Source organism: Colobus angolensis, unplaced genomic scaffold, assembly GCF_000951035.1.
Source record: "Colobus angolensis palliatus isolate OR3802 unplaced genomic scaffold, Cang.pa_1.0 Scaffold595, whole genome shotgun sequence".
NCBI lineage: Eukaryota > Metazoa > Chordata > Mammalia > Primates > Cercopithecidae > Colobus > Colobus angolensis.
Window position 1 is genome coordinate 129,897 of NW_012119543.1, and position 24,676 is coordinate 154,572.

General features: G+C 56.6%; 1 protein-coding gene across 4 annotated transcripts in view; it reads right to left on the reverse strand.

Annotated features, from left to right (window-relative positions):
• Window positions 1-2,468: 2,468 nt before the first annotated feature.
• Window positions 2,469-24,676, reverse strand: part of MAP2K3 (mitogen-activated protein kinase kinase 3) — a 31,020-nt gene continuing 8,812 nt past the window's right edge. For 2 of the 4 annotated variants that reach the window (XM_011962525.1, XM_011962529.1), the window contains exons 2-12: window positions 19,528-19,594; window positions 19,081-19,129; window positions 17,343-17,456; window positions 17,008-17,127; window positions 15,709-15,825; window positions 14,739-14,790; window positions 13,432-13,559; window positions 12,873-12,950; window positions 5,441-5,580; window positions 4,159-4,204; window positions 2,469-3,548 (exon numbers count right to left, since the gene is read on the reverse strand). In XM_011962525.1, the coding sequence (XP_011817915.1) occupies window positions 3,465-3,548; window positions 4,159-4,204; window positions 5,441-5,580; window positions 12,873-12,950; window positions 13,432-13,559; window positions 14,739-14,790; window positions 15,709-15,825; window positions 17,008-17,127; window positions 17,343-17,456; window positions 19,081-19,129; window positions 19,528-19,594 (995 nt within the window). In that variant the 3' untranslated portion in view covers window positions 2,469-3,464. Of the gene's footprint in view, window positions 3,549-4,154; window positions 4,205-5,440; window positions 5,581-12,872; window positions 12,951-13,431; window positions 13,560-14,738; window positions 14,791-15,708; window positions 15,826-17,007; window positions 17,128-17,342; window positions 17,457-19,080; window positions 19,130-19,527; window positions 19,595-20,447; window positions 20,464-24,676 lie in introns of those variants that run through there. The other 2 variants (XM_011962527.1, XM_011962526.1) reach the window with 2 other exon arrangements.

Consider the following 24,676-nt stretch of genomic DNA (forward strand, 5'->3'; position numbering starts at 1 on the left):
CCAGGTTCAAGCGATTCTCTTGCCTCAGCTTCCCAAATAGCTTGGATTACAGACGTGCGCCGCCACGCCCGTCTAATTTTTGTATTTTTTAAAGTAGAGACGCAGTTTCGCCATCTTGGCCAGGCTGGTCTCGAACTCCCGACCTCAGGTGATCCACCTACCTCGGCTTCCCAAAGTGCTGGATTACAGGCGTGAGCCAACATGCCCGGCCTGTCTGCTGCATTTTTAATGCTGCCTGATGAGGAGGCTCTTACGGCTGTAATTGAACAGAAAGTCCACATGCCTCTGCCATCTCCGGGTCCAGAGACTCATTAATCCCAGGCCTGGAAGAGGCGCCTGCTCGGACCCTGCTGCCTGACAGGAAATGCGGACGTCCGACCTCGGGGGAGGTGGGGCCCGGCCGCTCCCTATCCCCATTCGCCCACTTCAGGGCCAGGGAACAGGGGAGAGGGGCCCTGCCGCTTGAGACCTCCACGGAGGCTATGGGTAGTATAAACTGTCAAGGGCCTGGGCTTCGTAAATGTTAGTGAACTGTACACTGGCTTCCCCACTCTGATGGCTGGACATGCTCTGTAAAAGCCAAAGTGTCCAATAAATGGCAAGGGAACTGGAAACGACTGGGGCTGCAGTCGTGCGTGGAGGAGGCTGCTCTCTGTGAAGCGCTGAGGCGTCCAGCCAGGCCTGCGAGCCGCGCGAGCTGCGCGGTGAGCTGCGGGGCGCTGGGTAACCTCAGGGGCGCGCATGGTAAATCGCTAGGCTTTGGGTCTGCTGCTCTCTGCAAGCTGCAGAGTTCCCGGAAGCCCTGAGGGCCGGGTCGGGGGGTGCACACGGGTAGGACAGCCACGGAGGCCGAGAACTGGGCTGACGCGTGGCAAGCCCGCAGCCTCCAGCCGCGCCGAGGACACACGAGGACGCGGACTGGCGCTCGGGGCCGGGCGGGGCTCCAGGGCACGCGGTTGAAGCCGAGCTCTACCGCCCCCTGGCGGCTGCAGGAGACGGAACCTGGGGCTGCGCCCCACCAAGGGATTCATTCCCTTCCTCCCCCCTTCCCTCCCTCCCTCATTCATTCTTTCATGTGTTCATTCAGCAGAAGCCGAGCGCTCCCTCGGTGTCGGCAGCATTCTCAGTGCTGACGACACAACAGTGACAAGTCAGGTCTGGCCTGGATAACCCAGGATAATGAGCTAAATTGGCTGGGCCTGGTGGGCGGAGGCTATTTGAGCCAGGGTGGTCCTGGAAGACGTCGCTAAGGAGGTGACATGGGAGACCCGGATGGGATTGTGGGGAACCAGTCACAGGAAGACGGGGGAGGGGGCGTTCTACACAGAGTGGACAGTCAGTGCAAAGGTCCTGGGGTGAGAACAAGTCTTCACGATTGAAGGATGGAGGGAGGGAGACAACAGGTCCCAGGAACTATTAGCCCCTGTGCCAGGGAAGGGTTAGTGGGCAGAGACCTGACCCAGACAGGGGCTGGAGGACAGGAGGAGTGCGGCAGGACAAGGGTGAGACAGACCCCATGGGGACCCTCCTCCTGGGAACAAACCCTAAGCTTCCTCAGCGGGCCACAGAGGCCCTGCTCTCAAACCTTGAGCCGTGGTGCGCTGAGTCCCTCATGCCTGACCTGACCTGAGCCATCACACCCACCCTCCTGGCGTGGGGATGAATCCGACTCCTTCCCAGCTGGTAAGAGCCAGTCCTGGGACTTCGGGGTACCCTGGGCACGGTGTGCTGAGCTCTTGGAATCCCTGGGTCCTGACTGGTCCCCATGAGGGGGTGAACCTGAGACTGATGAACAGCCAAGGTAGACGCAAGTCCTTCAGGCTATCAGCTGAACTTCGAACCCAACGGTACCTGCAGCTGAGCACACCCTGCTTACGTGAGCAAATTCACTGCTGCCCTGGCCATGCTGCCAGTGTCACAGGGCCAGACTGCAAGGGCGCCTTCATCAGGCTGCCTCCACTCCCCCCGGAGCCTTCTGCGGAGCCCACCACCTGTCCGCAGGTCTGTTTTTCTCTTATAAGCTGTGTGGCTTTGGGCAAGTGATGTCAGCTCTCTGGGTCTGTTTTCCCATCTGTAAACTGGAGGTCATGTAACCTCCATGAGGTCACCGTGTCCAACCCAGGCACAGTGTCTGGGGTGCTCGCCGCTCTGTGCACCTGACTGTCACTACTCCAGGACAGTGGGATGGGTGGCCGCCAGCAGCGCGCTGGGCCTATATGTTCGCTGCTCTGTCCAGCGTCAGTACAGGGCCTGGTGCCTGGATGATCACAGGATGTTACCAGGTCACAGCCCTCTGGGGGCCTCTGTGTCCTCAGATTTAGAAGGGCCTGATGGGTTGGCAACCCTCCCTCCCCTAAGCACGACACCCTGGCCCTGGCCCAGAGGCAAGGGTCCCTCGAGGGGCCACAACCTTCCCCAAGTAAGAGGGGGGCTCACAGGTGTCACATGCAGTCTCACACAACCTTTAATCCTTTTTTTTTTTTTTTTTTAATTAAAACAGCAACCAGGTAACTGCCCCAACCCATCAGGGAAAGGACCCGGGATGGGCAGTCATTTTTTCAAAAAAATATATTTTCTTTTTTTAAAAACACCACCAAAGCAAACCCATAGCCCCGTCGAGCCAGTCCTCAGGGAGAGTGAGCTGGAAGGCTCCCCCTGCACTTCTCTGAGCAGAGATCTTGGGCCCCTCCCACTGGACCCCAGCCTGAGCAGAGGGCGAGACTGATACCCTAGGGGGTGGGGGAGAAGCGATCAGATCCAAACCATGCAAGAAAAACAAGCCAAACCCATAAAGCAAAAGAAAAAATCAACAGAGGATAAATTAAAAAAAAAACAAAAAGGTGAATGACACCGATTAGGGTGGCGGACAGGACTGGGTGACCCAGTGTGCCCTGCAGAGGCCCCGTTCGCCAGTGCCAGCGGAAGGCCTTGGGCTGCTCATGGCATCTCCCTCATGGGAGTCTTGGGGGATTCACACAGCTCATCCCCTCTTGTGTACCCCGCACCAAAGCCGGGATAGAGGTGTGGCCACCCTGGGCCAAAGTGTGCAAAGTCCATTCAGTCAAGAGATTAAAAAAATATACAACTTGGGTGGCATCCAGGCTGGGCAAGAGAGTGGCCCATTCACCCAGGCACCAGCGGCCTGCTGTGCAAGGGGCAGCAGCATCCACAGGGGGCATCCAGGCCCCCTCAGTCCAGGATCTCAGCAGCTGGAGACGGGTCCTTGGAGCAGCAAGGAGAGGCACTGGTGGGGCCGACAAGGGCCTGGCTGGGAGCCCCGACGGTCTGCTTCTTTGGCACTTGGGACAAATGGCTCGCTGCAGAGTCAGGTGGGAGCAGGCCCCTCGGTTCCTCCCAGGTGCCCTGGGCCAGGATGGCAGTAGCTTATGGTGCGGGTGAGCACTGCCCCCGCAGATGGGGCTGTGGGGCTCTGGAGGGCCGGAGTGGGGTCCGAGGCCCAGCCCCTATGAGTCTTCGCCCAGGATCTCCTTCACGAAGGCAGCAATGTCTGTCTTCTTGGTTTTGTGCAAGGTGAAGAAGGGGTGCTCCTGGGGGTGACAGAAGGCACAGTCACCATGGAGGGGGTAGCGGGAGGGGGAGGTGGCCACTCCTCCCCAACCAGCTCCAGCCCAAGTGCTCCTCCTGACTGGCAAAATCCTACTCATCCTTCTATGACCTTCATCACCAGGAGGCCCTCCATGACAGTCACAGATGGCATTTGTGGCTCCTCCTCAGCTCTCTTGTGGTCACTCTCCAGCCACACTGACCTCCCTTTCCCCCGACACATCAGGCCTCTGCCCATGCTGGACCTTGTGCTTGGGACAGCCTCTCCATCAGCAGATAACCCTTATTCATCCTTCCAGGCTCAGTTCAAATGGTACCTCCTCCATGAAGCCTTCCCTGATGCCACCCTTGGCCCCTCTGCCCCATTCTGTCACACACTGCCTGTGTATCCTTTCCAGGGCCTGGCATGCAGGAAGGAGGGAGGAGGGAGCCAGATATGCAGGAGCAAACAAATGACTGAGCACCTAAAGGAGTGAACACAGGACCAGCCAGAGGAGCTACCCATCTGTGTGCAGACGTAGCCCTCTCCCCAGAGCCTCACCCAGCCCCAGCCAGCCCTGAAGAACACGGCAGGCACCTCCCGCCCATACTCACCATCAGCTCCAGGTAGCTCATACGCTCCGCGGGGTTCTTCCTCAGGCTAGGAGAGAATAGTGCAGCTGTGGCCAGGCTGGCAGGGAGGAAGGAAGCCCAGCCACCGAGGACCAGCCAAGCCACTCTGGGATTGCCCCAGGCCTGGCAGCAGGGGACACGTGCACCCAGGGAAGAAGGGACAGGAGTGTCCAGGGCTTCTCCCAGGGTGGAGGGGCATTCATAGGGGCAAACTAGAGACTCGCAGCAAGTTTCTCTGGCTCCTGGGGTCCTGGTTTTCTTGTCTCCATAGTGACATAGGAATTTTCATAACAACACCAAAATGGGACTGCCATGTTCTGCTTAACAAGCATACACTTGGTATCCTCAGTCAGGAGAGAAAACTCCTTATCATGGGTTCTGGGAGAGGTTAGTCCCCAGTTAAAGGGGTCAGACTGCCCAGGGACACTGCTGGGCTCCTCTGTTGCTAATTATGGTCAACAACAAAAGTGCTGGGACGAGGGGTGTGAGCCACCGCACCCGGCCGCTTCTTCCTTACCCATTTCTCGCTCTGTTTAATTATGGTCAGAGAAGTTGGTCTGTATGACTTTGCCTTCTTCCTTATTCCCTCTGTAACCTCAAACATGATTTTTTTTTTTTTTTGAGAGAGAGAATCTCGCTCTGTCACCCATGCTGGAGTGCAGTCGCATGATCTCTGCTCAGGCTCACTGCAACCTCTGGCTCCTGGGTTCAAGCAATTCTCGTGCTTCAGCCTCCTGAGTAGCTGGGATTACAGGCGTACACCACCATGCCTGGCTAATTTTTCTATTTTTAGTAGAGACAAGGTTTCCCCATGTTGATCAGGCTGGTCTCCAACTCCTGACCTTGTGATCCGCCCGCCTCAGCCTCCCAAAGTGCTGGGATTACAGGCATGAGCCACCGCGCCCGGCCTCTCAAACATGATTTTTATAAGGCTCCTGTGGGACATTCTTTAATTTGGTACAAAGTTCTATCTAGATATCAATAAAAGCAAACTTGTTCTTTGTGTTCAAATCTTCCATACACTTTGTTCTCTTTTCAGTCTATCTGATTTGTCCACTTCTGGAAGAACTAAACTAAAATCTCCCACCAGGACCATCGTTTTGTCAAATGCGCCTCATGCTCCGGCTGTTTCTGCCTTACATATTTCGATGCTATGTCATCTGGGGGTTTATTTGCTAAAACAAAAAGGAACAGGGCCCAGGAAGGTGCAGGGATCTGGCCAGGGAGGGGCAGTGACAGGTGCTCAGCAGCACCCAAGACTCACCACTGAGCAGTGAAGTCCACAAACTCGGGGGAGAAACGGTCGGCTGGGAGCTGGGGGGACGGCTCCTCCACCACCTGCTTCAGCTGCTGGAACGGGGTCCCCCAGGACTCATAAGGGAACCGCAGGATGGCCATCTCAATCTGCAGCGGTGACAGGGGTGGTCAGAGGCCCCGGCCCCAGATACACCCACGCTCTGCACCCAGGAGCCAGGGTTGGGGGCTCCCACCCATCCTGGTCCCAGAGCCAGGCCTCAAAGCTGCACAGCTCATCTCCCTATCACATCCCAGCAGAACAAAGGCAAGAAAGCTCTTAGCTCCTCCGACCCAGCCAGCAGGACCCAGCTCAGGAAGTAGATCCGGCCGACGCCGGGACTGGTGGGAAAACCATTGCTGGGTTTTCAGACAACCTGAATTCTGAAGATTTTACAAAACAATGCAGGTTCCAGCTGCTCTGGAAAAATCTGAGAAGGTAGCAACCTTGGGCCGCAGCCTCATGAGCCAGGTGGGCAGGTCCCAGGTGGTCACAGCCATTCCCCGCCCTAACATCTGACCATCTCACACTTCAGCATCTGCTGTCATTTATTTGGGCTGCTGTTTTCACAGAGGAGGCACGTGGGAAATGCTACACACACACACACACATACATACACACACACACACACACACATACACACACACACACACACGGCTGTCCCCAAGGCCACAGAGTGTGAGACCATAAGGCTGCTTCGCCTCTGCACCCATGAGCCTGCAGCCTCATCTTCTGCAGGGCTCCGGCAGTTTCCCTCCTAGACAAGTGGCCTGTGTGGCCACATGTGCCCTGCTGGATCCGGATTTCCTGTGGGTGACACGGGGCCGGTGGGTCTCTGTACTCGCTCCAAGCTCCCAGCCCTGTGTCCTCCCTGTGGTTGGCAAGAAGTCATCATGGAAGGGATGGACTAGCTAGGACTAGTCTGGGCTCCAGTCATGACGATTGGATGGAAAAAAACAAGTCATGTCAGCCCTGGCTCCAGCCTGGAAGAACAGAGAATTCCGAGGCTCCAGCACAAGGGCCCTCGCTGATAGCCGTCCTCACCATGATGAACGGAAGAGACCTCAGCACAAACGCTTGGTGCTGGCAACTGGAGCCTGGACAGGACCCTAAGGACTGTGCTGAGAACGTGCCTCCCATCAAGCTAGAGGCCCTTTCCAGCTCAGACACAAACATACCCACACAGGCAGGGCCCACTGCGTGTGTGTGCATGTGTGCACGGGTGTTCACAGGACAAAACCGTACCGATTTGGGGGGCTTTTCTCTGCACTCACTGACTGCAATATGTAGAGAAAGTACCCCATATGAGCTGCAGGAGAAGGGTTGGCAGCCATGAGAGTTATAATTAGAAAAGCAGAAGTGTCCAAATCCTCAACCTCATACTCCTTTATTTTTTCTAAAGAGCTCAAAAATACCTGGCCATGGTGGCTCACAACTGTAATCCCAGCACTTTGGGAGGCTGAGGCAGGCAAATCACAAGGTCAGGAGTTCGAGACCAGCCTGGCCAACATGGTGAAACCCCGTCTCTACTAAAAATACAAAAAATTAGCCAGGCATAGTGGCAGGCACCTGTAATCTCAGCCACTCCGGAGGCTGAGGCAGGAGAATAGCTTGAACCTGGGATGTGGAGGTTGCAGTGAGTCGAGATCACTCCACTGCACTCCAGCCTGGGCAACAGAACAAGACTCCGTCTCAAAAAAAAGCTCAAAAAATGAAAAACAACAAAATTGGTCTCCGGGCACAAAGATGTGCCATATGGTGTTATCTGCCAGGAAATGTTTAGAAGCAGCCTGAATGTCCAGCACCAGGGGCCGGCCCCACTGTGGGGGCGAGACCCAGCCAGGACCGTAGTCACACCCCTGTGACTCCCCAGCGACAACACTAACAGGCCAGCACCCAGTCAGCACTCGCTCCTGGCCAAGGGCCAATCCTGGCATGACCCCTGTCTGTTCTGGGTGATTCCCACTGGCATCCTGAGGCTTGTGCAATGAGTGGGAAAAAGCCAATGCCAAGAGAGCGCTGGGGCCCTTGCAGGATGCGGTGAGGCCAAGACCAGGGTCCCACCCAGAGTGACTCTCCCGACTCTGTTTCACCAGTCACTCCCCCAGGATGGCCAAGAATTTCAAATGGAAGGAAAACATCAGGAACAAGGGAAACATCCCACATCAACAGACAGGGTGAGTGAATGGTGGCAGATGGTTATGGAGTCTTTGGAAGGGATACATACAGGAGTCTATTACAATTTAGAGAAATTGGCCAGGTGCGGTGGCTCACACCTGTAATCCAAGCACTTTGGGAGGCCGAGGCGGGCAGATCACATGAGGTCGGGGGCTTGAGACCAGCCTGACCAACATGGAGAAACCCCGTCTCTACTAAAAACACAAAATTAGCCAGATGTAGTGGCGCACGCCTGTAATCCCAGCTACTTGGGAGGCTGAGTGAGGCAGAAGAATCACTTGAACCTGGGAGGCAGAGGTTGTGGTGAGCCAGGATTGCACCATTGCATTCCAGCCTGGGCAACAAGAGCAAAACTACGTCTGAGAAAAAAAAAGAAAAAAGAAAAAACAGAGAGAGAGAAAAATATGAACAATATGTAATGCTATAAAATAAAAATAAAAAAGTTTTTTAAAAAGAAGCACTACGAGGCTGGGCGTGGTGGCTCACATCTGTAATCCCAGCACTTCGGGAGGCTAAGGTGGGTGGATCAGAGTCAGGAGTTTGAGACCTGCCTGGCCAACATGGTGAAACCCCATCTCTACTAAAAATACAAAAGTGAGCCGGGCATGGTGGCACACGCCTGTAGTCCCAGCTACTCGGGAACCTGAGGCAGGAGAATAACTTGAACCTGGGAGGCGGAGGTTGCAGTAAGCCAAGATCACACCACTGCACTCCAGTGTGGGCGACAGAGCAAGACTCTGTTTCAATAACAACAAAAAAGAGAAGCATTATATATTATTCATATTTCTCTAAATTATAATAAAATGTATTTTATATAAATACATATAATAAAAATATTATATATATAATATAATGCACAATATAGGCACTGAAATGGGGTAAGAGGTGTCTCTAGGTAGCTAATTACAGTCATTTTCCCCTTACTTTGCCTCTGTATTTTTATGTTAGGTTTCCACTACTTTTGTAACTTGTGGGATAAAAACCTAACCCGTGCCCAAAGAGGCCACCTCCACCTCCACCTCCATGTGTGCACCTGCCGATCCTCCATCAAGCCGGGAGCATTCCCTGTCCTTGAACCTGAGCTGGCCTGTGACTTGCTGACCAAACAAGGAGGCAGAAGTGATGCTGTGCCAGTTCCAGGCGTAGCACTTCAGAGGACTTCCTTTTGGATGCCAGCCATCATGAAAGAACTCCAACTCTGCTGACACTTCCATGCTCTGAAGCCCAGGGAGCAGGCCAATGTGAGTAAGTTGCATGGAGAGGCCAGGCGGAGGAGGCCCATGTTTGTGAGGCCGTGTTGGGACTTTCAGCCCAGCCCAGCCCAGCCCAGCCATGACCCCAGCCAGTGCCAGGTACAGCAGAAGAGCCATCCAGCTGAGCCCAGCCACAATGGTGGAAACATGAGAAATAAGAAACTGCCGTTGGTTTGGGTCAGTAGGTTCTGGGCTGGTTTGCTATGCAATATTTGATAACTGAAATATACACTTAGCACACACTTGTCCAAGTCCCATCAGCTACATCAGAAGGCCACTAGCCATGGTGGGCCTAATAATGATGATGGATGGACAGGTGGAAAGGAGACAGAGAGGTGGGGAAGGGACATAAGGGTGTGTGTATGTGTGAGGTGGTCATGAGCAGGTTCTCTAATATCCAACCAGTTCTGTGCAGTCTAAATACAGCAAGAACTTGTCCTTTGCATCTAACCTAGGACTTGGAAAACTGTTATTGCAGATACAGCACCTGCCTTCAGGCTGAATATTCCTCTCCACCTCAAAAAAAAAAGTTTAATTGAAAATTACATGTCACCAATTAAAGAAAATTGAAGGTATGGCCCAGACCCACCTCTCTGACAAAATTATTTCGACTTTGAGTCTTTCCCAGTCACTGTCTACAGATACACTGTTTATAAAGTTACAGCCACAGGCCAGGCGCAGTGGCTCAAGGCTGGGCGTGGTGGCTCATGCCTGTAATCCCAACACTTCGGGAGGCTGAAGCGGGTAGATCACCTGAGGTCAGGAGTTGGAGACCAGCCTGGCCAACATGGTGAAACCCCGTCTATACTAAAAATACAAAAATTAGCTGGGTGTGGTGGCAGGCACCTGTAATCCCAGCTATTCAAGAGGCTGAGGCAAGAGAACTGCTTGAACCTGGGAGGCGGAGGTTGCAGTGAGCTGAGATTGCGCCATTGCACTCTAGCCTGGTCAACAGAGTGAGACTCCCTCAAAAAATAAAAAAATAATAAAAAAAGGCCAGGCGCAGTGGCTCATGCCTGTAATCCTAACACTTTGGGAGGCAGAGGCAAGCAGATAACCTGAGGTCAGGAGTTTGAGACCAGCCTGGCTCACATGGCAAAACCCCATCTCTTCTAAAAATACAAAAATTTGCCAGGTGTGGTGGCTCACGCCTATCATCCCAGCTACTGGGGAGGCTGAGGCAGGAGAATTGCCTGAACTCGAGAGGTGGAGGTTGCAGTGAGCTGAGATCGTGCCATTGCACTCCAGGCTGGGCGACAGAGTGTGACTCTGTCTCAAAAAAAAAAAAAAGCCAGGCATGGTGGCACAAGCCTGTAATCCCAGTTACTTGGGAGGCTGAGACAGGAGAATCACTTGAACCTAGGAGGCAGAGGTTGCAGTGAGCCGAGATTGTCCCACTGCACCCCAGCCTGGGCAACAAAGTGAGACTCCATCTCAAACAAATAAAAATAAAAAATCAATAAAGTTCCAACCACACGATGATAATAACGATGGTAGCAGCAACACCAGTAAAACCCACAACACCTGCGTCAACTCTCTACCCACCAGACACTTCTCTTTCCTCGCTCCCAACCCTCCCTCCCTCTCCTCTGACCAGGCCACCCAGGCACACAGCAGGCACAGCCCCACCTCAGGGCCTTTGCACCTGTACCCCCTGGTCTACCCTGCCCTCAGGTCAGCAGGGTGCCCTCTTTGCAGAGGCCTCCACATCTGCAACAGTGGCCTTCCACCTGTCCCCAGGGCCACCCCCACCTGCCCCACTCTTCTCCACCCCTGTGGCATCAAAAGAAATTTATTTGGTCTTTGTTCCTGGCACAGAGCTCCTAAAACCCTTGGAATTTCCTGAGTGACAGGAGTGGCTTTGTTATCCACAAGGAGCCTGAGTTTATGCTAATGAGGTGACTCAGGGTGAGGCCCCTAGACAGCCTCAGGACCAGGCTGTTGCCCAGAAAACCCTGCTGATTATACAAGGTGGGAACTCTTAGCATCACCTGCCAACTGACACTGAGAGGAGGGGGCTGCAGACTGTGCTCTATAAAAACTTTCAGTGGGTGTGGTAGTTTGTGCCTATAATCCCAGCACTTTGGGAGGCCAAGGGGGCAGATTGCTTGAGCCCAGGATTTCAAGACCAGCCTGGGCAACATAGTGAGACTCCTCTACAAAACATTTAAAAAATTAGCTGGGCGTGGGGGCACACACCTGTAGTTCCAGCTACTTAGGAGACTGAGGTCCCCACCTTGGCTTGAGCCTGGGTGTTCAAGGCTGCAGCGAGCTGCGATCGCACCACTGCACTCCAGCCTGAGCAACAGAGTGAGACGCTCTCTCAAAAAAAACTTCTCCATGTGAGGCCAGGCGCGGTGGCTCATGCCTGTAACCCAGCACTTTGGGAGGCTGAGGCGGGCAGATCACTTGAGGTCAGGAGTTCGAGACCAGCCTGGCCAACATGGCAAGACCCCACCTCCACTAAAAATACAAAAATTAGCTAGGCATGGTGGTGCCTGTAATCCCAGTGACTTGGGAGGCTGAGGCACAAGAATCACTTGAACCCAGGAGGCAGAGGTTACAGTGAGCTGAGACTGTGCCACTGTATTCCAGCCTGGGCGACAGAGTGAGACTCTGTGTCAAAAACAACAATAAAACTCCATGAGCTTGAGGAGCCTGTAGGTTGGGCAAGCACAGGGAGGTACCAGGAGGGTGCCAGGCCCTGAGAGGGCATGGCAGCTCTGCAGCCCACACTCACACCCCTCCCCCCACGAGTCTCTTCCATCTGGCTGGTCCTGAGTTATATCCTTTCTGATAAACTAGTAAACACAAGTAAAGTGTTTGCCTGAGTTTTGTGAGCCATTATCAACCCTTAGGAGAGGGTCGTGGGAAACCCCAGTTTGTAACGGGTCAGTCCAGTAGTACGGGAGACCCGCTACTTCCAACTGCTGTGTGATGTTGGGGGCAGTCTGGTGGGAGAGAGCCCTTAACATGTGAGGTCTGTGCCAACTCCAGGCAGCATGAGAACCGAACAGAACTGCAGGACACGGGGTGGGTGTCTGGAGAATCTGAGAACGAGTTGTGGTGTTGGAAAACACCCTGCCACTGCTTCTCACCACATCTCACTGATTTCATCTGATGGCCTCATCCCCAACACCAAATAGTCAAAGGGACTGGGGACAAGCAGGAATGTCCTGGGCCAGGCTTCCCTGGGCAGGGAAGGAGCTGATGCCCAGAAAACTCCATCGGTCCCAAGCCACGCAGCTGGCCAAGGCCACCGGCCTGATCCCTACCTGCTGATGGCATCGTCCTTCCACACAGCTCCCGCACAACTTCCTAGCCCTGGCTGGGGGACAGATCCTGGTGGTCTTCGCATCCTTCCAATCCACTATCCACATGGGAGTCAGAGCAGGCTCGCCCACACCTTGACCTGAGCCCCGACATGGAAGGCATGGGGTTTTGCCAGGCAATTCCGGAAGCAATTGCTCTGGGCCCATCCCTACACCTGGACTTCTGCCACATCCGCTCTCACCCTACCCAAGCCAGGGATGCCTTTGGCCTCCGCAGGCCCAGGATTGAGAGTCCACCCACCCTTCCTACCACTCCACAGCAAGGTACCAGGACGCCACTGGCAACAAACTCTCTGCTATGAAATGTTTTTGAAAAGATCTTCACCATCTTGCTTTTGCATGATTTACATACCAGGAACTCACATAATTTGGGATTGGCTGTGATTTCTCAACAAGCACCAAGAACTCCAGAGAATATCACAAAGCGCCCAGGACTTCATGATGAGTGACCCTGACCCTAGGACGTTCCCCTAAATCGACGGGAATTTCTGATGGCATGTTTTCTTCTCAGATTTTGAAGCCAATACTTCTTTCCAGAACCGAAACTATTTGAGGAGTCCCCCAAAAGCTCAGGGCCCCGGGCACGGCTCCACCCACCCCACCTGACCACCAAGGGCAGGCCCTGGCCCAACACAGTACCATGGTAATGCCCAGGCTCCAGACGTCGGACTTGACATTGTAGCCCTTCTGGTTCAGCTCCGGGTTGATCCTCTCAGGCTGCAGGAGGGAAGAGTGAGGCGTGAACACCGGCCCCAGGTAAGCTCCGATGGCTAGGCCTTGCCTCCCAATCCCCAAACTGAGTGCTCAGCTTAGCCCACCTGCCCATGTGACGGGGGAGGAAACTGAGGCTAGGAGGGCCTGGGTCATGCTTAGAAGGCCCAACCCTTGCCTCGGACTGCCCCCCTAAGGCCCTCCTGACAATGAGGGCGGGGCAGTACCGGCACAGCCCACCACTGTCCTCCGTGGAGGTTGTTCATGCAGCTTATCACCCAACTGGGGCGCTGTGGGGGTCAGTTAACAACAGGGTACAGAAGGGCTGCCCCTGGGCAGCAACACACAGGTGGCCCCACTATGGTAGGAAACGCAGTGTGGGGAGGCTCTGCCCGACGGGTAGAGGGCATGGCCAAGGTGGCTGATTTGGGCAGATCTCTCCCCGCCCCATCCTCTCCTGAGCCTGGGGGGCTTAGGGACCACTCACGGCCATGTAGGGCTTGCAGCCAGCATCCATCGTCTTGGCCACAGAGTCCACCAAGTAACCACTGATGCCAAAGTCACACATCTTCACATGGCCCTCCTTGTTGATAAGGACATTGGAGGGCTTCACATCTGCCAGGAAGGGACATGCCTCAGCCACGTCTGTGGAGCATGACTGGAGGCAGATGCAGATGCCATGCTCTGCATACCTGTCCCCCTCCCTCGCCAAGACCCCTCCTGTGCCCCCTCCCATGCCCCAGTGGGCAGGTTCCACCAGGGTCCCAAGGGTCGGACCAGGGAACTGAGGCTGCAAGAAGTGTCGGGCTAGCTGACGGTCATACTTGGTCCTCAGGGAACAGCCAGGACGTGCCCAGCCCAGCCAAGCCACTGCAAAGAAGCCAGGTGCTTTGCTGGGGGCGCCGCCAGACGTGAGATCCAGTGACAGCCTGGCTTGTGTGGGTGCTCCCAGAGGGCAGCAGGATCAGTTAAAGCCTGGGAGGCAGGATCTGTGTGTTTGGACATGGAGTCCCCACAGACCAGCATGGGAGACCAGCCTAGCAGGGATTCTCCATGCAAATGCGCACAGGACACTTGCATCCCCGTGCCCTCCATGGGGATGTGTGTAAAGATGGAAATGCACATCAAAAGGACCAGAAGGTTCCGTGCCAAACGCCAACCACAGTGACCTGGAGGCGGGGGCTGGGATGGGCACCCAGTGGTCAACGGGAACTAAGCCTAATTCATTTTTTGAAAAGCAGTAAATCTGGAAAAATAGACTTGTGCTCAGCAGCAAAAAGGAACAAACCGACAACACACCAGACCCGGGTGGGTCCAGAAACATCAAGCTAGTGAGGCTGATGTTCCAGAAAGGGCGAAACCAAGCCACCATGGGAAAACCAGACTTGTGGCTGCCTTAGGCACACGAGGGATGGCAGGGAAGGGGCCCAAGAGAACATTCTGGGCTGGGGTGAGGGAATTATCCTGCATCTTGGAGGGAGGTGGCTGCACGGGTGTGAACGTGATTATACGTACTCTGTGCTGGAATTTCACGATTTGTAAACTATACATTAGAACAGAACCCGGTCCACCTTTCTCAGGACACAGGTAAAGCCAGTCCTTCCTTCGAACACCAGCAAACATGAGGGGAGGCAGCTGCAAGGCTGCAGGTGGAAAGCAGCTGGGACCCCATTGGGCACATCACAACTTATCACCTCTCTGAGCCTCAGTTGCTCATAGGGAGACGTCCACCCGCCTTGGCCTGGGATCCCTCCCACTGGCTGCACCATGTCTGGGTGGCTGCCGGGCACTGACCTCTGTGGATCACCGACAGCTTGCTGTGCAGATGCTCCAGGGCCCGCACGATCTGGCGGTGGGGTGGGGAGGAGGGAAGAGACAGGACTCTGTTATTCCTGGTCACGTCAACGACAGCAGTAAGACCCCATCCATGTCCACCTGTCTCCTGCTCCCGCTGCACAGGCTAGGCACCTCCTCACCCCAGCCTCCTGCCCTGTCCTGGCATTTGCCCCAGCATCCTAACAATCCCTGTGCAGACACACTCAGCCTCCTGCCTCCTCTCACCCTCCCAGGCTCACCTCCCAGGGAGCCATCATCACTGCCTGCCAGGCTCTTCTTGGATAAAACCCAGCTCTTGGCAGCCTTCCTGTCCCATCTGCCCTCCCGTGGCAGAGCCAGTATTCTAGCAGCTTGGAGCCATTTCCCTTGGGAAGGCTGGGTGCGGAGCCTGAGGCAGGCATATATTGTCAATGCTTCCAGATGCAGTGAGGATTGAAGCAGTGTCACTAGTTCTATTTTCCTTTTTCCTTTGGCTACTGGGATGCTCAAGCCCAGTGTTGCTGCCCTCCCTCAAGGACTTTTTAAGACTCAAAAGGCACACATTTTGGATGCTAACCTTTCCCTCAACTTAGCTTGTACTTCTGTGAGCTGCCCCCGGGCATTTTCAGTATGATGCTGTTGTAAATACGAAATTCCTTTTTTTAAAAAAAATGGTCTGGAACTTAAGAGTTGGAATCAATGGCTCAGACACCTGGATCTGCCAAATCTGTGGGGCTCCAGGAGCCCCAGGAGCTGAGGTCTCCTAAGCATGAAAGCTCTGGTCTGGGGTGGAGGAGAAGGGCCTATGCAGGGCAGCTGCCCAGGTTCAGGGGGCACACTGATGCCCAGCTCTGCCCAAGACACCAGCATCTGGCAGGCTCCATGCCTGCTGGAAGGGCTGGGCCTCTGCCTATGCCCCTGGGACCCCCAGCCCACCCAGGCCACTCACAGACACAGCAATCTCCCCGAGGATGTCCTCTGGAATTGTCATGTTTTTATCCAGCACCTTCCGGTAGAACTTGTCCAGGGACGTGTCCATGAGCTCCATGCAGATCCACACATCTCCCTGTGGGTGACACCCAGAGCTCAGCCAGGCTGCTGGGCTGCCTGTGTCGGCACCACCTGCACCGCCTGCCCCAGCACCAGCCCCAGCCCCCTCCTCAATGTGTGCCCACCCACTCAGCCACAGTTCACCGGGCTCCCACCCACCCCCCACTTGCCTGCTTCTCCCCACCCTACACTTGTCCACGTCTCCCCACCCTCCAGCTCTGCCTGCACTGCCAGGTTCGGGTGCCAGCCTCCTCCATCTAATCCCTAATTCCAGGTGTCTCCAGGGAGGAGGGGGATTAGCACACTGCCTCACTGGGTCCCTCCACCAGAGCTTCAGGATGCACCTGCACCAGTTCCATGGCAAGAGCCGGCCCTGCTGACCGACAGACACCTTCATGCCAGCTGACCCTGGCAGATGGCTCCCTGCCTGCAAGGACCTGCTCCCTCTTCCCCAGTGAACTCCTGAGGACCCTCCTGACAGGAAAGTTAGGAGATGCGCAGGGGGCACCCGCAGGCTGCAGGGGCCCCATTGGCTAGGAGCTGGCACAGAGGATGCTGAGCTCTTCATGAGTGAAGAGTGAGGCCAGGTGAGGCAGCCCTGACCTTGCCCTATTGCTGGACTCAGATGCCCTGACCTTGCCACAGCTCCTTGAGGGGCAAGCGACCAGTATGAGCCCAGGAACGCCCAGGCTCCCAGCCTCCCTGCTCACCCACACCCACCCGGCTTGGCGGAAGGCAGCTCCACCCTTCCAGCCTCAGTCACTCCCTCAGCACACACCCCATCCTGCCCACAAACCTAGAACCCAGATCTCATATCTCCACGGCCACTGCCTGCTCAGGCACCCCACGCCCCGTATGCCATGGGGATGCGAATGGTCACACAGGCAGAACTGAGTGCAGCCAAATGCCAGGCCTCAGGCCATGTCATTTAACTTCCGTGTCAACTTTAGGAGGCACCCACAACCACCAGCCTCATTTGGCAGACAAGGAAACCGAGGCACTGAGCAGGACAGTAACAGCCAGGAGCTGAGGAAGCCCGGTGGTCTGGCAGGGCTGGTGTCCCTGGGAGCCGTGCTGGCCCCAGGTGGCACCCCGTGTCCCCAGCACCTGGCACACTGGAGGGACTGAGTGACAGTGGGTTGCAGGCGACTGATAGGTGGGAGGTGGAGCTCCCCAGCTGTACCACGCGAGGACACACCTCTCTGAATAGTGCCCCGTAGAAGGTGACAGTGTAGAAGCAGTCGACCGTGCGCATGTTGATGTCCAGGTCCATGAGCAGCCGCTTCTGCTCCTGTGAGTTCACAGTGGCCCGGATCCGCTGCAGGGAAGGACTGCCATTCAGAGGTTGCTGTGGCAGAGGCCAACACCCCCACTCATGACAGGAGGGCCAGGAGCTCAGAGGGCCACTGCCTCGTGTGCCCCAAAAAGCCTGGGCTCAGTACTGGTCACTGAGAGGGACAGGCAGGGCCCCATGGCAGGGCTCAGCTCGCCTCCTCCAGGGAGCCCTCCCAGGTGCCTCCAGGCCCTGCTCACCTTCACGGCCATGATGGTGCCGCTCTGGGCGTGCCGCACCTTCTCCACCACTCCATAGGCTCCACGGCCCAGTTCCGAGATGGTCACCAAGTCATCAGCCTCCACCTCAAAGTTCTTGAGGGATGGAAAAGAGAGAGAGTCAGTGGCCACCAAGCTGGAAGCCAGTCCTCACCCCTCACCCAGTGGAGATAGCTGGGCAGCATGAAGAGGACCAGCTGGTTAGATCTGGGCTCAAACCTCATACCCACCACTCCCTGCTGTGTGACCCTCAGCAAGTCACTTAACCTCTCTGAGCCTCACGTTGCCCTCTATAAAATAGGCACAGTGCCAACACCCCAAGGCTGCTCTAGAGTGTGACTAACACACCCATGAAATGCCCCGCCAGCAGGCAGAGCTCTGAGAAAGAGGGGCCCTGTCCCTCTTTCCCCAACCCCACTCAGCTGATTGGAATGAGTCAGTCATTCAAAAACTGTTTACCAAGCATCCACAATGTGTTTTAGGCACTGGGGACACAGTGACAACAAAACAAGTCTTGCCTTCACAGATGTTTCCCTCTCTTGGGAGGGACACAAAAAGGAATAAGCAAGTAGATGAACAGGACAGCAGGTGGTGAGTGTCAGGGGGTGCGACAGCCTGGAGGGGCATCGTCAAGGACAGGCCTAGGAAGTGGGGTTTCTTTTATTTGTTTTAGACAGAGTGTCACTCTTGTCACCCAGGCTGGAGTGCAATGGGGTGATCCCGGCTCATTGCAACCTCCACCTCCTGGGTTCAAGCGATTCTGTCTCAGCCTCCTGAATAGCTGGGATTACAGGCGCCTGCCACCACACTGGGCTAATTTTTGTATTTTAGTAGAGACAGGGTTTCACCATGTTAGGTAGGCTGGTCTTGAACTCCTGACCTCAGGTGATCTGCTCTGCTCGCCTCGGCCTCCCAAAGTGCTTGGGAGTGAGCCACCACGCCCAGCTTTTTTTTTTTTTTTTTTTGAAACGCGGTCTCACTCTGTCACCCAGGCTGAAGGGTAGTGGCATGATCATGGCTCACTGCAACCTCCACCTCCTGGGCTCAAGCAATCCTCCCACCTCAGCCTCTCAAGTAGCCGGGACCACAGGCATGCACCACCACGCTGACCAATTTTTTGTATTTTTGTACAGACAGGGTTTTGCCATGTTGCCCAGGCCTGGTCCCGAGTTCCTGAGCTCAAGTGATCCTCCTGCCTCGGCCTCCCAAAGTGCTGGGATTATACGTGTCAGCCACTGCACCTGGCCTGGGAGTCGGGTTTCTGTTGGGAGGACCTGGGCATAACACAGTCCCTGAGACAGGATTCTCAATGGCTAGTGCCCTTCCGAGGCTTCTGGAAGCATAAAATGCAGGTTTCCTAGGTGCTGGCCTGAGGGAATGATCCAGCAGGTCCAGGGAGGCCTAGGAGCCTGCATGTTCAATACTCTCCGCTAGGGCTAGGATGAGGTGCAGGGCCGTGCTCTCAGCTCAGAAACCTTCCTACCAGCTCTGAGCTCGCCAAGCTCCAGTCAGGCAGCCAATGGTCCTCATTCCCTCCAGGAGGGTCAAAGAGTGGGTGGCCCAGGGCCACACAGCCAGCAGCGCAGGACAACACTCTTCTCCATAGCCTGACCCTCTCTGACCCCTCAGTCACCTCCCCGCATAGTGACCCTGCAGGGTCAGCTCTACCCACTCGTCAGGTGAAGTGAGAGGCCCTGCAGGAGTGGCGGCTGGCACCTACTCTATCTCCAATGGTGATGAAGGTCCTGGAGTCCAGGTTCCGGGGGGGTCTGTGGAGAAAGAAGACTCCATGAGCTTCAGAGAGAACCACACCCTTCCCCCAAGAGCAGCAGCAGATGGGATAGTGTGGGGCCTGGCGTGGGAACCAGGTATATCCTGCCCCAGAGGCACCTCCTCGGACCACCTCCTCTCATTGGCTGCTGAGCATCTACACTGAGCTGGGCACGGCCTCATCGAGCCTCCAAGACAGGGTGAGAAGTGAGCAGAGCAGTGCAGATGGTGCTGCATGAACCCCAGCAGCCGTCACCTAGCTGGACCCACAGCAGGTGCTGCCCAGGACAGGACGAGGCAAAGCAGGGCTGGCCCCACCTGCCTCTCACTCCTTCCACTAAGCCCTCTTCGGGAAGCCTCTCCAGGGTGAGCCAGGGAGAAACTGAGGCAGACTCACGTGGGGTTAGGCGCGGGTGGCTTGGACATGCAGGATATCCGTAGATCCTTCTTCCTCTTGGATTTTCCTAGAATGGAGAGAAGGTGAGGCTTCTGGCCTATCCCTCAGTCATCAATGTCCCCTGCACTCCCCTTGGGCTGGGCAAAGATGGAGACAGGGATGATTCAGGCCCTGGCCCACAAGGATGCCAGCCTCTGCCATCACCTTTGCCGGGAGCCCCCTCTGTCCAAGCCAGACCGTGAGGCCTTCAAAGGGGGAAGGAGGCCCAGCAGCCCTGCAGGTGAACAGAGCAGGACAGACCCAGGCCTAGAGGCTGGACCCCAGGGCCTTATCTCAGCCCTGCCCACTGGGCACATCTTCAGTACCTCCCTGGGCCTCAGTTTCCCCATCCGTGAGGTGTCCTCACTGCCCTGCCTGACTAGCCAATGGGACGTGGAGTGAGAGGGGCCCAGCAGGGGTCCAGCCAGCACCTGCAGCAGCCACTGTGCAGGGGCCTCATGGCCGCAGGTAGCAGGATGAGGCTCATACTACCTCCAAGATTAGGAAGGCCAGGCCCCCAGAGAGGACAACAGGTGGTGGAGCAAGCGGGGACTCTAGCCCAGGCTGCCCTCCAGGCTAGCTCTGCCGGGCCCTGCTCACCCTGGTGGCCAACACCTGATGCCTATATCTCTCCCTCCCCTGAAAAGTGCTGGCTCTCTCCCCTCTCCTGCACTGGGCAGGCCACAGTCCTGGGGCAGTACCTTCCTCACTCCACCCCTGGGGAAAGGTGAGAGGCCCCAGTGTCCACACCTCTCAGGCTGGCTGCAGGAGCATGGCCAGGGGCACAGCATTCAGCTGGTACTAACCGAGGGCCAGCATTTCTGGGGCTCCAGGCACAGTGGGGCTGGCATGCAGAGGGAGCTCCCTGTAGTCAGGGCTGCCCTTTGAAGAAGGCATAGCCGCCATTCCATAGGCAGGAGAAGCAAGGATCAGGGATGGCAGGGTCACCTGGCGCTCTGGCACCATCAGGCAGCAGGGCTGGGAGTGACACAGCTCCCGAGACCACCCAGTACAGACATGCTGGCCACATTCCTGCCCTTGCGGGAGCTTCTGCCCCATTTCCCAAGCATGGTCCTGCCACACCTTGGCCCTCACCCACCACACCCCACTCACTGCTGCTGGCTCAGCCTGGCTGCTGGCACTGGGGCCTGGAAACTGCCCATGGCCCTGCTGCCACCTGCCAAGAAGACCCCAGTCTCTGAAGCCGCCTCCAGGTCAGGTTCAGATCCAGCCTTGGCCACAGTGCAACGCAGACTTGTGGCCCCATCTGAGAGCCACGCACTGGGGCCCAGCAGCCAACCCAGCCCGGACAGAGGGCAAAGGGTAGTTACCGCCACTAGGAAGACAAGGCCAGAACAACAGGAAACAGAATAGCCTTGGCGGGGACAGGGGTCCCAGGGTCCATTCTGGGGCAGGTGGGCAGAGTGCAGGAGCCAGGCAAGCAGATACCTGCAGCCTTTCCACCAAAGCCGCCCCGGGGACCCCGCTGCCAGGCCCCAGAGGCTTCAGGAAACAACGGCATCCACAGACAGAGGCAGCAGCAGCAGCTGCCACCACATGCACTGGGTGGCTGCCTGCTAACCGCTCACCCGGTGAACCAATTGCCTAGTCACTACTCCTGTGTGAGGCGTTTTTAACTCATTTTAAGATGCAGCAACACCCTGGCTGTCAGGGACTGCACGGGTCTCACTGTGAGTCTGTCAGAGCCACAGCACTGGCCACAGGCAGGGCCCTTCTCATCCGACTCCAGATGCTCCCACAGCCCAACAGGGAGGGGCTCTCAACCTCACTTTACTTGGGGAACAGGCTCAGAGAGGTGAAGCCACTTGCCTCAGGCTGCGCAGCAAGTCAGGGTTCTGGCTAGAGTCCCTCCTGAGTTTGTTGACTTGGAGACCCCAACAGGCCAGGCCACGGCTCACAGCACCCCTGCCACAGGGAGCCCTCCCTGAGGCTGAAGGACGGGTCCAAGTCTCATGCTCAACAAGAAACGGCAACAGAGTCTGGAGACGCAGAGGCTCAGCACACTCTAACAAGAAAAACCATGGCACACAGGGCCAGCAGCTCCTGAGGCCACTTCTATCCTGCCTCTGGGCCAAAGTGTCTGAACTTCAGGGGCTCTGGGCTTGGAGTAGGGCAGCCATAGTAAACCCCAGCTCTGCGACCCTGGCATGGTGCCCTACTCTGCACCTTGGGTTCCTCATGTACAAAACAGCTCGAGGCAGAAATGCCACCCACCTGCCCCGCACAGTGCTGCAGGACAAAGCAAAATCACGTCTGCAAGGTGCTCAGCACAGGGTTCACTGCACAGATGGGGACCTGTTGTGGCCCATAAATGGTCACCATAGACATGACCAGCCTCTCTGCAGAGGTGAAAAAAAAAAAAAACTGCCCTACGTAATGAGAATTACAGGTAGCTTTTATTCCTGATGTCAGGCTTTTTGTAATCAGAATATAAAATATTTTCTGTTAAAAATTAAAGCTCTGCACAGAGACCCTGGGCCTTGACCTTGCCCCAGCCCCTTGCAGTCCCATCCTTTTCCTGCGGGGTCCACGCCATACCCTCCCTGCACTCTCTCTGCTCTTGGTTCCTCTGGCCCAGCCTGCTACCCACCTCACGCCCTGGGATTTGGGGATGTTGTATCATGTGCCGCCCTTTCACCAAGTCTCAGTTTCCCCACCTGTCAAGGGCACTTGCACATATGGGCTGGATGGGTGGGGACCACGCTCCTCACAGGCCTGGAGGGTATATGGCCTGGCCTCTGCATCCACCTGCCTGTTGGGGACACCGGACTTGCATCAGGAGGGCCGCAGGCTCCACAGGGAAGCCACCCAGCTGTCAGACGGAGTGGGTGAGGCCGTCATGGAGACAGCCCAGAAACAGGCCTCAGGCTGCCACAGACGTCAGAGCTGGGCCCAGATGGCCAGGCAGCCCAGGGCTGCCCAGGTGCAGCCGTTGTGGCGACCGTCACCACAACAAACAGAGGCTCTCGGCGGCCACTGGCAACCCGTGACAAGCCCGCCTGTCCCAGTTCCCAGCACGGGGTGTCCCGGGGTGTCCTCCACATACTCTGGCCTCAAAGCAGCCCCCAGGCAGGGGTGAGGAAATGGAAACCGACCAGAATTCAGCCACTGACCTGAGGCTGCACCACAGGTAAAGAGAGGTGCCCCCAGACGGGGACACAACTCTCACTGGCCGTGGCAGCTCTGCCCTATCTCCTCCCACTCACCCCCGACTAGAGACCCAACCCTTGAGTGAGCCCTTCTCTGAATGAGACACCTGCTTTCCCATCGCAGGGCCTTCACGCATGCCCTTCCCTCTGCCTGAAATGCTCTTCCCTGCGACTGTCCCAGCTGCCACATGATCTTGCCTTTCACCAGTTCAGAGAGGCTGCCTGACCGCTCAGGCCCCAGTGACCGGCTCTCCCTGTGGCCTGCTGGTTTCTCTGCTGTGGAGTCCCATAGGTGGCCGTTCTGTGTTACCGTCTCAGCCAGCCCGTCGGCAGGTCACCTGTGAACACACACTCTGGAGCCAAGGCCTGGGCTCAACTGCAACTCTTCCTCTTCCCTGCTGTGTGCCCTCAGGCAAGTGGCTTCACCTCTCTGGACCTATGTGAAGCGGAGACTACAGACCAACCTCCCGGGGTTTATCAGCGCCATGCCGTAGCAATGCCTGGCGCGTGGAGATTAGATGGGGCCATCTGGGAGTGCACAGCTCCAGAGATAACACCACCCTCAGCCCCAGACCATCCCTGTCCACCCTCTCAGTGACTCCACGAGGCTGTAGGGGAGGTTCACGTATCTGTTGTACCAAGCATGCGGGAGAAGAGGCGACTCAGAGAGGCCACACGGTGGGCAACTGGTGAGGAGTGGCCATAAAGGCAGGTCTGCCTGGCTCCAACATCCAAACAGCAACAGCCTGAGGGCAGGGCCCCCACTTCGGCTGCTCCTTCCATCCTGGGCCTGGGGAGACTGAGCTGTGTGGCCCTCTAACGGTCACCCACAGGGGCAAGGTGACAACCCCTCCTCACAGCCTCTGCTCTGCCTCCACTCATAAAGGCAGCCCCCACACCGCGCCGCACCACGCCGCGCCACACCATGCCACGTGAAGGAGCATCACCAGGTTTCTGATGACAAAAGTAACCCCTGCTCCTAGTTCACTGCCCTCACCTGACTTCTGGATGTTCCAGGAGGTCCCTGTTCCACTGTAGAAGTTCTGGGCCCGCCAGGGAAGGAGCCACAGGGGCTGGGAGATGTGAACAGCAAGAGGCACTGCCCTGCCCTAGGCCACCTCTATTCCACAGGGTCCCTCAGAGGGACAGCAACAAAGCCAGCCCACTCCATGGCACGGGGAAAACTGAGGCCCTGAGAAGTGGGCGCAGGCTTTTGTGTGGGCAGAGGTACCTCGATAGTGAATGCGTTTGGCTGCGATCTGCCAGACACTGGCCCCTGTCCCCAGGACAGGTGCCATCAGAGGTCCTGAGGCGCTGCATGCGCCACTGCCAAGCACCTGCGGGCAGTAGCGGGTGGCCATGCACCTTCAGGCAGGGCCCCTTGCCCTGAGGTCCTGCGGCCCCTGTCTCAGGCTCTGGAGAGGATGCAGGACAAGGGGAAGGTCCTCCCATCTACCCAAGCGCCTGCTCCCTGCCAGGCCCAGGCTGTACCATCCGGCCTCACACACGGCCACTGCAGGCCCTACCTTCTCTATCCTCACTTCGTAGGAATGCAGCAGGCTAGGGTGAGGAGGAGTGACCAAGGCTCTGCCCTCCACAGCTCTGCCCGGCTGTGCGAGGCCACCTGGTCAGGGCCTGGCCTCTAGGGCCTCACACCCTCCCCACCTCTCCACCCTACAGGGACTTCTTCACCTGCAGAGCACTGGAAACCCCCAGCCTACCTACCTGGCAGTGCCCCTCCCCAGTGATGCTCCGGACCAGTACGGCTCGGGAGCACCCCTAACATCTAGTGGGAGGCCAGGTGCTAAGCTGCACAGGGGCACCCATGGCTACCAGAAGGTCCTTCCGCCCAATGCCCACAGCCCAGCAGAGACAACCATGACCTTCCTGCAACATGAACCACTTGTGATTTGGAGGGAAGGACGTAGGGAAGGGCCAGA